This window comes from Nanorana parkeri, unplaced genomic scaffold (assembly GCF_000935625.1).
Source record: "Nanorana parkeri isolate BGI_ZX_2015 unplaced genomic scaffold, ASM93562v1 scaffold1252, whole genome shotgun sequence".
Classification (NCBI taxonomy): Eukaryota; Metazoa; Chordata; class Amphibia; order Anura; family Dicroglossidae; genus Nanorana; species Nanorana parkeri.
In genome coordinates this window covers 132,227-145,605 of record NW_017307520.1, presented here as the reverse complement: position 1 = coordinate 145,605, position 13,379 = coordinate 132,227, and the positions used below count along the sequence as shown (strand labels likewise).

At 42.3% G+C, this 13,379-nt stretch overlaps 1 protein-coding gene across 1 annotated transcript in view; it reads right to left on the bottom strand.

Annotated features, from left to right (window-relative positions):
* The window catches only part of SLC6A19 (solute carrier family 6 member 19), a 71,418-nt gene that overhangs the window by 7,456 nt on the left and 50,583 nt on the right, over positions 1–13,379 (bottom strand). Inside the window, exons 8-10 of the mRNA XM_018568852.1 lie at positions 12,306–12,462; positions 4,099–4,303; positions 2,212–2,371 (exon numbers count right to left, since the gene is read on the bottom strand). Coding sequence (XP_018424354.1) covers positions 2,212–2,371; positions 4,099–4,303; positions 12,306–12,462 — 522 coding nt within the window. The remainder of the gene's footprint in view (positions 1–2,211; positions 2,372–4,098; positions 4,304–12,305; positions 12,463–13,379) is intronic.

Genomic DNA, 13,379 nt, shown 5'->3' with positions numbered 1-13,379 from the left:
GGTGGGGGGGGGGGTCCCCTTAAACTGCTTGTAGAGTGGCACATCTGTACGATATATAGAACCTGCTGCAGCAAAAAGTGAAATTTATGAAGAAAAAAATGACATTTAAATTGCCAATAATTGGTTTTCCTTTAATTCTGTAAACAACTGCTTGGGGTGGCAGCCTGTATGAAGAGAACACATTTTAGGACACTCGGAACAAGGTTAGAGATTTTGTGGATAAATTCTGGTGCCTCTTTTGCAGACGTTGGATGAAAGTAACAACAGGTGCTTTAAAATTGGACCTGTAGTGTTGGCAGTGCCTTCACACCATAACCCTTCAGTTATTCTTGACGAGTGCAGGATTGGACCCTGCTCTAAAAATTCAAATTATATATACCTGTCACACAGGTTTGCAAAAAAAATGGGCCTTCAGTGTTGGTGCCTCCACACTGTAACCCCTTCACAGTTACTCTTGATGAGCTCAGGAATGGGCCCTGCTGTAAAAAAATTCCAATTATATGCACCTGCCACACACCTGTCTCCTTGTTGGCCTTTCAGACATGATGTGGGGCTTATTATAAAATGTTATTAGAGAATGTGGGATGGGAAATTGGTGCATGGGTGCAATACTTTATCGTATGTGGTGCTTGGTGCAATATAAACTGTTGTACAATGGTTTATTATGAAAAAGAAAAAAGACAAAGAAAAAAAAAGAACGGGAACACCTGCGATGCCAAAGGGGGAACACCTGCGACATGGAAGGGGGAACAGCAATGAGGCAGCAAAAGAACTTGCTGCACTTCTTTCCTAGCACAAGAGCAAGGAGAATGTTTTCTGTAGACAACAAAACATTCCATACAGCTGTCCAGTTCCCTTAGTAAGGTCTGTACACTCCGTGGATTTTGCATATTAGCATAGATGATTGAGTCAAATGAGAGAGTGAGAAGCAAAAATTCTCCGACACCAGAACCCCAAGCACCTTTGTAGCAAAACAAAAGATATAACAATATTGCAATCTTAAAAGCACACCAACTTAAAGAGAAACTTTACCCTTATCTTAAAAATGACAACAAAGGCACCTTTAGAAATGTTTAGTAATGGCAATCCACAAACAGATGCTTATAGATAATTGCTGGCTTTTTATTCTCTGCATACCTTAAATTGCTTTTCCTTCTCATTATTCTCACAGTGGTCATTTTTACTAAGGGCAGATTACTTCCTGAATGTGACTATGCACATAATCTTAAGTGAAAAAAATTCCTTTCCCTGAAATCCCACAAGAATTTGCAGTTTACAGATGAGATTTACCAGCAATGCATTATGATGTAACCTTCCCAGGATGCATCTCTTGGGCATGGGCAACATCAATAATGCCTAAGAGGACCAGTAATTGTAGGTAAAAGAAAAATGTTTATTTAACTAATGAATGTAAGACGACTTCATATCAGCATGAAGAGTGGCATGCTGGTGTGATTTTTAGTGAAAGGGAGTAAAGATCCACTTTAAGAAACATGTCAAACCTTAGCTTGCCTCTTGAGTTGCTATGTCGATTTTCTACTTAGGGCTTGTTCACACCGTTTTCTGGTCCAGATCTGTGGACGCGGTGCTATGTGTGCAGCGCGTTTTTGATGCGTTTTTACCGCGTTCCAGTTCCTTTTTTTTTGTGGAGTGGGGCTGTCAGCTGTTAACTGCAGTGTGGTGCGTTTTCGGCGTGTTTTGTTGCATTTGACGCGTTTGTGCGTTCCCGGACCGGAAAAAATGTGACATGCAGTATTTTTTCTGCCCGGAACAGAATGCGCTGGTGAGAACTGGAGCCATAAAACACATAGGGATACATTGGGATGCATTTAGTGCAGGAGCGAACTGTTCAGAATCCGGACGTCGTGTGAACAAGCCCTCATGCTTTGGATATCTAAACCCATTCCTACTTAGGACTGCTATGATTAGTTTTGTTATTCAGAGGTTTTTTTCATCATTTGACTCTCTAAAATGCTTTACCAATGGGACGTATAAAACTGATGTCCACCCTCCTGGGGAACTTGTTATCTTAATTTTTTTTACTAACACCTTATAGTTTTCAACAGTACTGGCAGATAGATTGGAAGAGAAAAAATATAGAGTGAGGTCTATTTATACAAGTAAAAGGGCTTCATTATTACAATGTGCCTTAACAGTAAAACTTTTCTAAAGGACCGATATTTGAAACCTGTTTATATTCAATTATCTTACCTGTCTATTCCGTATATGTAAACAACAGAAACCATCTCGCAAAATGCAATTATCAGCAAAGGAATTGATCCAGCATATCCATCAAACAATGCCAGCCAATAATTTCCAGAATTCAGAACAAATATAAACGCAATCAAGAATGAGACAGCACATATAGTACCTGCAGATCACATAAAGCATATTGAATGAAATTGACATAGGAAAGAAATAATGTTATTGCATATTTTGTTTGCTTTTGACAGTATGCATTTTTTATTTTCAAGTATAACAGCTTGCAACAAGACCAGGCAGGGATCTTAGAACTAAAACGTATAAATATAAAAAAAAGCGATGCAGTCATTGATCATTGAAATTTCCAAATTTCTTGTGTGTGCCATTTATTTGCTTTAAAATAACTTGTTTTGCATTAATAGCTATACCAGAAAATAACATACATTTGAAGCAGTATTGAATTAAAACAGAATCTGTTTGTCCAAGTATGTTGTGTGTGTCTCTATTTTCAACTATTTGGATATACTGACTGGCAAGTATATTATTACTTGCACTAAGTTTGAATGTTCTCCCTGTGCTTGTGTGGGTTTCCTCCAAGTATTCTGGTTTCCTCCCACACTCCAAAGACATGCTGGTAGGTTAATTGGTTCCTGCCTAAATTGGCCCGGGTGTGTGTTTGTGTGTGCATAAATGCATATGAGATAAGGACTAGACATTTGCACCGGCAAAAAATTTGTTTAGTTTCGTTTAATTTTGATTCAGATTTTCCGTTATTTCGTTTTTTGGGATTCGGGTCAGAACGTCAATGCGGTTCAGAATTCGGATTCGGACGAAATTCGTTAGTGGTAGTCTGTACGAATATTACTTTGTGGACAAATTTTCGTTGCAGCAAAGTGACATTAGAAAAAAAAAAATCTTAAATTTTTTTTATAGTCTGCAGAAGAGAAAAAAAAAATGTGAGGTTCCCCCCCAATTGATACCAGACCCCTTAGGTCTGGTAGGAATGTTGGGAGGGTTTCCACATGTTAATGGGGACAAGGGCCTCTTCCCTACCACCCTGACCCGGTGGTTGTGGGGGTCTGCGGGCAGGGGGCCTTATTTGCACTGGGGTACCCTTTTAATTAAGGGGGCACCCCCCTTGTGAATGAGTAAGGGGTACTTGTATCCCAACTCATTCACTAAAGGGTTAAACGTCAATGTAAATAAAGAAACCACTTTCCTGCCCTGCTGGGCCTGTGCTCAGATCAAGGGTTTTTTCCCCACTTTTTGGGGGTGGGGTTCCCCCTAAAATTCCTACCATACCTAAAGGGCCTGGTAGGGATTTTGGGGGGAACCCCACCCACTTTTTTTTCACTTGGGGGGTCCCTCCTATCATTCCTACCAGACCTTTAGGGTCTGGTGTCAATTGGGGAGAACCTCACGCTTTTCTTTTTTCACTTCTGCAGACTGCAAAAAAAAAGTATTTTTTTTTGTCTAATGTCCCTTTGCTACAACTAAAATTCGTCCACAAACTAAAATTCGTACAGACTACCACTAACAGATTTCGTCTGAAATTTTCGATTTCCGAAATTCGGATTCATTTTAATTCGTCATTTCTGTCATTCAGAGATTCAAATACATCCGAATCTCCAAATAATGAAAATTCGTCCGAATAGTGAATCTTTCCGAAACGAATCGCACATGTCTAATAAGGACCTTAGATTGTAACCTCCCTGAGGGCAGGGACTGATGTGAATATTCAGTATGTAAAGTGCTAGGTAAATTGTTGGTGCTATATACATACTTATAATAATAAATAAATAAGTAATACAAGTATTATTATTATTTTATTGTTGTACGGACCAGTGTGTATTTCTATAACACATTGTTTTCTTGCGTACTAATATCTCCGCTCACCTGTCACAGCCTCTTTTGGCCATGATTTTGGTATAAGTTTGAGATCCATCAATGGTACCAACACTCCTTCCATATTTCCAAACATTGAAGACAGGCCTAAGCAAAACAACATGATGAAGAACAGAACCGACCATAAAGGAGACACTGGCATCTTTGTTATAGCTTCAGTGAACACAATAAAAGCCAGTCCGGTTCCTTCCACGCCCTATGGAGGGGAAAATGTACAAAAGATGTTTATAGTCATGTTTTATTATAGCAATATAAATACCTTTGTTGTAGAACTGTCACAATAACTTTTGTATCCAAAACTATTTTTTCAGGTTTTTCTGGTGTCAACATTTTGGTGCTGCATGATTTTAGCAAGGGCCTGCTTCCTACCTGCACAGACGCTCCCTATGCAAGATGACCTGTTTATGCCACAGAATAGGGGTTAATAAAAGATTAAGCTAAATTGGTGTTAAGGTAAGTGTTAGGGCTGGGGTTAAGGTATTACGGTACTCAAATTTCCAGGATTCCAAGGACCTCCAACACCTCTAGGATTTACAGAATCCCAAATGTATCTGTTATTGCGTGTCTGCATGTGCCAGAGGCTGGTGTTGTGTCCTGTCGCCAGCTACCCAAGAGCTAAAGAACTATAATACTTACCTCTTAGTCACCTGTCTGTTGCTGGCCTGGTTGGCCTGACTACTCTCTCACCTGACACTTGCCTTAACCCCTGCTCTTACCTGACTATCCTCTGACTATCCTGAACAACGCCCTTCCGACGAAGCCTTGGTGGGAGGTGTATAGCATCAAGGCGGCAGCGGGTTGTTGTCTTGGACTGCCTCGGCTATGGACACCCCTTTCCAAAAAAGTGATTAAAAATGATACTTTAAGGCATCAAGAGAGAAATCCCTTTTGAAACTTTCTTGACATAACGTATTTAGCGCTAAACGGACTCTCAAAGTGCAACTTCAGTTTGCCTGAACTGGTCCTTGCTCCATATTTATTTTAAAAAACCAGGAGGTTTAGTAGATCGACACGGATTTCACATAAGGGAAAGCATGTGTCCGGTGGTGGCAATTGCCGTTTGAAATCTGCACAGAATCCACAAAAAAACCTTGCATTGCGTTAAAGATATCGGTTCTGCCGTGTTACAAGTCTGCTCATTGTACCTGTGGATACTTGACAGTGGACCTCCTCTACTTTTTTGATGAGCGGACAAAAGCTATTGTGAGTGCACTCTACTTACCTTTCATTATAACAAAAAGTGAATTATTTTTCAAATACGATTTTGCTATTATCATTTGCGGGACTGAAATCTCTCTAACCTGAAAGATACTTTTTCTCTCTGGAAAATGTATATCCCAAAAAGCAAATCCATTACAGGGGTGCACCGATCACTTTATTGTTTTGTCTAAATGCACTTTTACTTAGCCGAGTGCTTTCCTATGTAAATGTTTGTTTGTGATACATGCGTTCTATGAATTTTAAAAAGACAAAGTTAGTTTAATAAATTACATTTTATTTGACACTATTGCATATTTGGATGAATGGTGGGATCCGCTCTTTTTGGGTGTCTTTCTTTGTTTAAATTACTAATAGGGGACTCACCATGAAATACTAATTTAATCACTTAATATGCATTTATAAACCTTTCTTCCCCATTTATATATTTTCTATATCCTCTCACTTGCCACATGCCAAGACCTCTACCTGAACCTAAATACTCTCTCACCTGCCATTTACCTCGACCCCTGCCTCGACCTGATTATTCTTTTGCCTGCCGCCCACCAGGCCCTCTGCCTGAGCCTGCCTACTCTCCTGTCTGCAACCTTGAAAAACACTGTTGCCTTTCTGTTCTTGCCACCCACTGGGTAGGAGCATCCCAGCCCAGCCCATCTCCACCATGAGGAGCTCTGGTAAATTGTCACTTAGGCTCTGCGCCACATGTGAGCTTGCATCACCTGCCAGAGGCCACCATAACGGTCAATATCCAGCAGAGGGCACCAGCACATATTGGTAGTCCTTGACTTTGCCACCTGGTATCCAGAAGCTGTCCCTCTTAGAAACATGTTCTCTAGGGTTATAGTGAAAGAGCTGTTCCACTTGCTTTCCAATACAGGTATTTCTAGGGAAATTTTCACACACCAAGGAGCCCCTTTCATGTCAAAAGGAACCAAAGAGTTGTATTAGTTGTTAAAAATTACTTACCTACAGATTCAGAGTCAGAGACCCTGTCTACTTCTCAGATTCAGGAGGTGAGAGAGTTCTTGCAGAAAAAAGCGAGGTGTTTTCAGAATTACCTGGCCAAACTAACATAATTTACCAGGTGTGAGAACTCACTTCAAAAAGTAGAGCATGAAGACACCTCCACTTGCTTAAATCTTTTAATGGCTTTCTTGCCCACTTTTATTGACACAAAACTCAACAGTCCACAAAGGTTTTGCTTGAAGAGGTTTTCCCCCAAAACATGCATGCAGTGCATGCAAATACCTACTCCTTTAACCTTAGACCCTGGGTCTTATCTGTTTCTCTCTCAGACTAGTCCTGACTATATCTCTCACAGCCACACAGGTTCTTCATTCAGCCACGCAGGTTCTCCTCAACAACTTGCCACAGAGCCTGGTTTTAATCACACAGGTGTATTCAGCAACTTGCCACACAGGTTGTATATCATCAACTTGACACACAGGCGGGTTCCAGGGTGGAGTCCTCCTGACTCCTGGACAGGGACCTCATCTGTCTCCCAGGTAGAGCAACTCCCTTGGCAGGCTGCGAGATCTTATAGAGGCCCTAACAAGCTAGCTTGCCTCAGCTGGACTTGTTATCTTCAAGTCCCCAGCCCTCTCAGCACTTCTCCGTAGAGGAAAAACTTTAGTATACAGCATGAATCTGGGAGATACATATCTGCCATCCTAGATACATCCAACTGCCCTCTATCACACAGGGCATTGGGACTAAGCCTTACACAAAGTAAAGTTAAAACTTAATCGGATACCTGAGGCTTAGAGAAATGCCATTTCAGAGGATGCACAAAAAATGTTGCAGGGACCTAGCAAGGGGTAGCTGATTTGTGGGCTTCCATGTGTCTACTGTATGTTGGCATAACAATGCTTCTTCCCACAGGTCTGAGCAGAGGTAGAGGATATGTGGGGCACTTGTTGGTAGGTTTGTGGATGGTGTATATGTTTTACCTGGGATTCTCAGCTACACATGGTGAGGGGGTCCAGGATTTGTGTCTGTTGAAGAAAACAATATTTTTGCTTTATCAGATCCCAATACGTTCTTGTGTGGGTTCTTGTGTGGGTCCAAGGCTTTGCAGAGCTTTGGTATTTTATCCCAGCTCTACACAGGCTGGCTTACTTTTGCTGAGGGTTCTCACTCAATCTATTTTGAGAGCTCACTTCTGAGTAGAAAAAGCAGATTTCTGACAGAACACTCAAAAGGTCCTTGTGCTGCCTGTTTGTTTGGGGTACCCAATAGGGAGCACCCTGTTAGCCAGGATCTGACATAAGTTTAGATACTGGCTTGGGCAAGCAAACATTTTGTTTGTTTTATGCTATGGACTTGCCGTACAATGCTCTCCTGCATTGAACTGTGTTTGTTTACTATCTTGCTTTCCACTAAGTGCTCTGTACTAGCTGTTGAGGTGTAGAAGTCAGCCCCTATGCCATCAACTGCCTCTCTAACAAGGCTTGTATTTGCTGCTTTAGAAACAGGGTCATGTTTCTGTTCCTGTGGGCTTCAGTCAGCCGTCCCATATTCTGGGTGGTTATGTGGTTATCTCTTTGCCAATATGAGCTCTTTTTTTTAAGCTCCTCCATTTTGTTCAATAATAGTTGTCTCTTTTTAAGGCACTGCCCAGATCTGAGCATCAAGTTGTAAAGGGGATATGCTCAACTAGTAGTAGCAGTGGGGAATCAAGCATGAGACAGGGCATCCAGGAACAGTCCAAGTAGTTTTGTCCTGTATTTTTACTCAGCAATGCAGCAACACAGGTTCAATGCAGGGGGGCTTTGTACATCAAGTCCATAGCATAAAACAGACAAAATAACTGTTTGTTCAAGACACTAAAGTCAATCAGTTCTGACTAACAGGGTGCACCCTAATAGATTCCCCAAAACACATGGGCATCTGTTTTACCTTTTTAACCGCTTGTCGTCCGCCCGGACGGACGGCAAACTCCCATTGGTAGGTTGCCGTAAATAGACGGCTTTTTTTTTTCTGCTCGTGCGTGCCCCTAGCACGCACACGGGCAGAAAAAACCCGTCCATTGTAAACAGCCGGCTGTTTCATTGCCTGAACCCAACCTCTCCAAACCTCTGATTCTTTCAGCCCTGCCTGGGAAGGACTCTATCTTGACCAGCCTGTGAACCTGCTCCTTGTTTCTGGACCGGAAGCTCCCAAACTCAAGTATCCCTCCGGGGAAGCCTGAAACCAGACCTTTTGGCTCTTTAACTCTTGAGTGGATACAGACTGTATTGAGTTACCTGAACTGTACCTTAAGGGGAAATCCCTGGCATATCAGTGGTTGAGTGGCAAATTACTACCTGTATACCTGCAAACGTACCATCTGTTCTCAGTTAGTGGTGTATTAGGCTATGACGCAATAGCTCTGCATCTAACTTGTTTTTTTTGTTACCTACGGCTGTGAGTCCCAAACTCCCTGTTTAAGATTGGGAATGACGCCTGGGACTCGAACCTGAGAAGCCGTCTCCAACCCCCAATTGTGATGCTAGAGTCCCAAACTCCCCGTTTAAGATTGGGAGTGACTCCTGGGACTCGAACCTGAGAAGCCGTCTCCAACCACCAAACCATTGCTACACTCCGAGGTTGTGATCCCCAACTTGCCACTACAGCAAGCGTGACACCCCCCTCCTGCACCCTCACCTTCAATCCCGGGATCCACTGCCCTATCTGCGGCCCGGGACCAACTCGGGAGGGTGTCAGGAGGCAGATGGGAGGGAGATCAGCATCTTCCTCCTTGCTGATCTCCCTCCGTAGCGTGAATGCGGAAGTAATGTGTAATACATCACTACCGCATTCACCTGTCAGTCCTCTGGCTGCTGTAGCCAGAGGGAAGAAGCTGATGAAGCAGATCTCTGCTTCATCAGCTTCTTTGAGGGTCCCCGGGTGACATTAGGGGTCTTAGGGACCCCTTATGTCTCCATAAAGAGGACCTGCCAGTGTGCCTTTGCTATTATATAGGGGGATTGTTATCCCTCTATGTCAGGGGTGCCCATTAGGTAGATCGTGATCGACCAGTAGCTCTCAAAGCTGATGCTGGTAGATCACAAAGGGTGTGAATGGCGGCCCCTTCATTCCATTTTGGTATATGTATTTAGCTGTGCACACATGATTACCTATTAGCCTGAGTCTGCCGAGCCAAGCTCCCTGACACCTTTCTGGTTGATTCTGGTGGTTGAAGTGCTATGTATTACATCAAAGAATATTCGTTTACACAGCCTGTTGCACTACACTGTTTGCAAAATACAGCAAGGTGAGCCAGGAGAGAGAGCGGGGAGAGACAGACAGGAGAGAGAGGAGAGACAGCCAGGAAAGAGAGCAAAGAGAGACAGACAAGAGAGAAAACGAAGAATGACAGCCAGGAGAGAGAGAGAGCGAGGAAAGACAGCCAGGAGAGAGAGAGAGCAAGGAAAGGCAGCCAGAAGAGAGAGAGAGAGAGAGTGAGTGAGGAAAGACAGCCAGGAGAGAGAGAAAGAGAGAGAGCGAGGAAAGACAGCCAGGAGGATGAGCAAGGAGAAACAGCCAGGAGGGAGCGAGGAGAGACAGTCAGGAGAGACAGCCAGGAGAGAGCGAGGAGAGACAGTCAGGAGAGCGAGGAGAGACAGCCAGGAGATTGAGGAGAGACAGCCAGGAGTGCGAGGAGAGACAGCCAGGAGAGACCGGGGAGAGACAGCCAGGAGAGAGCGAGGAGAGACAGTCAGGAGAGTGAGTAGAGACAGCCAGGAGAGCGAGGAGAGACAGTCAGGAGAGACAAGCCAGAAGAGAGCGAGGAGAGACAGTCAGGAGAGCGAGGAGAGACAGCCAGGAGAGAGAGAGCGAGGGAGGTTTTTTTTCATTTTAGATCTCACGTAGCTCGTCATTTTAAAAGTAGATCTAGCACCCCTGCCCTATGTGATAGCAATAACATTAAGTGTAAAAAAAAGTTAAAAAATAATAAAAGTCACATATGAAAAAAGTAAAACAAAAACAAAAACATTTTTAAGTCCCCCACCCCCACATTTCCGCACATATAAACTTAAATATGCGTCAGATGCGCCAGCATGAAGACGACAATTGCGCTACACATGTTACATATTGCCGCGAACGTCTGCGTAAGAGCAATAATTGTAAGGCCATCAATCACTGATAACACTAAATTGATGAGCGGTAAAAGCTTTTAAAGCGTCGCCTATGGCCAATTTTGGGTACTGTAGTTTTTTGATTTTTCGCGGGCGCGCACAGTTTTAAGACTTGACATGTTTGGTTGTCTTTTTACCCGACGTGACCCCATCTTTATATTTTACCAAAAAAATTGGGTAATAATAAATGTTTCATAATTTAATATAGGGGAAACAGTTTTTTTTTAAAATGTTTGGTAATTTTTCCTTACTATAAAAAAAGAAAAACCCCAGCTGTGATTAAGTACCACCAAAAGAAAGCTCTATCTGTCCCCAAAAAATGGTATAAAATTAATTTCATTACAGCATTGCATGACTGAATAAATGTCAGTCAAAGTACCGCAGCGCTGAATACTGAAAAATAGCCTGGAGAGGAAAGGGGTTTAACACCGCGGATTTCAAGTGGTTAATATTCTGTCAGCAGTCAGCCTTTTCAACCAGCAGCAGGAGCTCATGGCAGAGAAAGGGAGAGAGAACCTTGATAATCAGTTAGCTCAGATGTATAAAGACCTGTCCACAAAAACTAATAAAGAGTCCTGCTACCAGGTAAAATGTGGACCTAGGAATGGAGGCTTTTCCACCCAAAGCTCTACAAAGCCTCTGGGTTCCAGGGCCCAGAACAAGTTATTAGGTTACTGAGTAAACAAAAAGCTTACTTTCTCCATATTTGTCACAATCCCTGGAGCCCCTAACAATGTGTAGGTAAGACACATTATTGACACATATACACCATCCACAATCCTGACAGCCAGTGCCATTTTTTAATTTTCTTTATTTTATCCAAACACCGCCTGTGATTCTTGACCCTTGGCTTGAACTTTGGGCTTCTGAAACTGTGCTGCCTGTCCTTACCTCGGCCCGTCTGTCTACGTCTTTGGAATTCAACGCTGTACTGCTTATTGGTTCTTGGACTCTCCTGATTCAACCCCTGTCTATCTCCTCACTTCCCTTCTGTTCCAGAGCTGGAATGACAAACTAACATCATCAGAGATAGTGGTATCCCCCTTGTAATGGCTGCAACAAGTGTGCAGATATAGGAAATCAAGTGTAAAAATATAATCTGTGGAGACCCACAGCAACAAAAGATACTGTCAGGAGTCTTAAATATCCAGTATGCACCAAACGCTGAAGCTGATTATCTTTTCTGAAGGAGAAGAGGAGGTAATATCTCTGAGATGCAGTATACCTTGAGGATGGGGCTGATGATCCCTCGACTAGTAAACATGTTCTCTATGGCAATGGTGATGAAGATAATTAAGGATACTAATGCGAGGGTGCAGGCCTAGGAAACTGCAGCCTCAGACTTGTAGGGGGATAGCATTATTCAGTGTTTTAGCATGATATCGAAATTATTGAGATTAAAATGCTATGCTTTTGAATGCTTGATATAAATGCAACATTTGCAGAAGCTATCCTTAGCATTATCAAGCTACACTGTGCACCAACTTTGTAGCAGCTTTCACCATTATTTTCTTTAATTTGTCATAATTGAGGAAGATGGATGAGCTTCTTCTGGATACACACCTCCTCTTTAATGAGCTTAACTCAACCTTTTAATTGATTCTTAGGTATCAATAGTTAAGAAACAGAACTGAAATAAAAATTCTATATTTATAAATACATTTCTTATTTCATCATTGTTCTTAGGTGCCATTTTGTGTCTGCTTTTGGATGCACCAATTTTTTTAATAATTCACCTTTTCTTCTTTTTTTTAGCAGCTTCAAAGTCCCAACAAAGTGACTTTCTTATTTAATGGTCTATTCTCCTGTTTCATTTCACTTTGCAATATATATTTCAGTTACTAGAAGAAGTAAACTTACCTCGGACAAAATTCTGTTTAAATCACATGTTGGAAGATTAAGAGATGCAATCACATCTGGATATGTATTATTTAATTGGGTGAGGGCATTATCATAGTTTTCTACAGTTACATTTCCTTCTGGAATGTCAAAGGTATTGGATAGTTGCAGGATGTTGCTGTAACAAAAAAAAAATATTTCCTATAAATATAGTAGGTCATATACTTACACGCTACTAGAGGCAATCACTGTTCGTGCCAGCTGTTTGAATACAGTAGGCGGCAATGCAAATTCCTCCATCCAAACTGTTTAGCGTGGTTGGGGAAATCAAGTGATTTCACTCATTCAGTTCCATGGAGTACATGTATCGTTAGCCTAAGGCTTTATACTTGCTAACCAAATGTGCTGGTGTCAATTCAAAAGGCAGTTAGATCACTTACATTTGCTCAATTGTGTGCTACCACAAACCCACAGGTCTGGGCAACATATGATATGCAAAAACCAAAACAAAAAGGGTTATTCACAAAGCTGCGGAAGGCAAGTGAATAACCGAGCCGTAGTGAAGTGAGCCGAATAACGTTTGGCTATTCACTATGGCTCAGTACCGATGAAATCAGCCGTACATTGGCTTCCTTTGGCTGCACTTAGGTCCGAAGTTCAGAAGAACGTCCACTCAACCGATCCAACATCTGGATCGACTCAGCCGAAGCTCCGGCAGCTCACTCGCTGCCTATTCACATAGGGGCCGAACGGCAGTGAGTGAATAGCCGAATGCCGCTCGGCTATTCTGCTCGGTACCTCCATGGTACCAAGCAGAATAGCAAATCAATGAAAATAGTAACAAAAAAAAAGCTTAAAAATCTTTTTAAAAATGTAAATAAATATTAATTTTAAAAAAAGAAATGAAGATTTTTTTTAAAGAAAAAAAAAACAATTGGGCGGAGCTAGCAGTGACACATAGTTCCACCCAACTGTTTCCTATTGGCCAGCTCCGCCCAGTTGTTATTGTTTAACTACCTCTCTAGAGGCTACCTCTCTCTCTAGATCTGAGCGGGCGTCTTTAGACGTCTGCTCAGACACGCCCCCCCGAGCGGG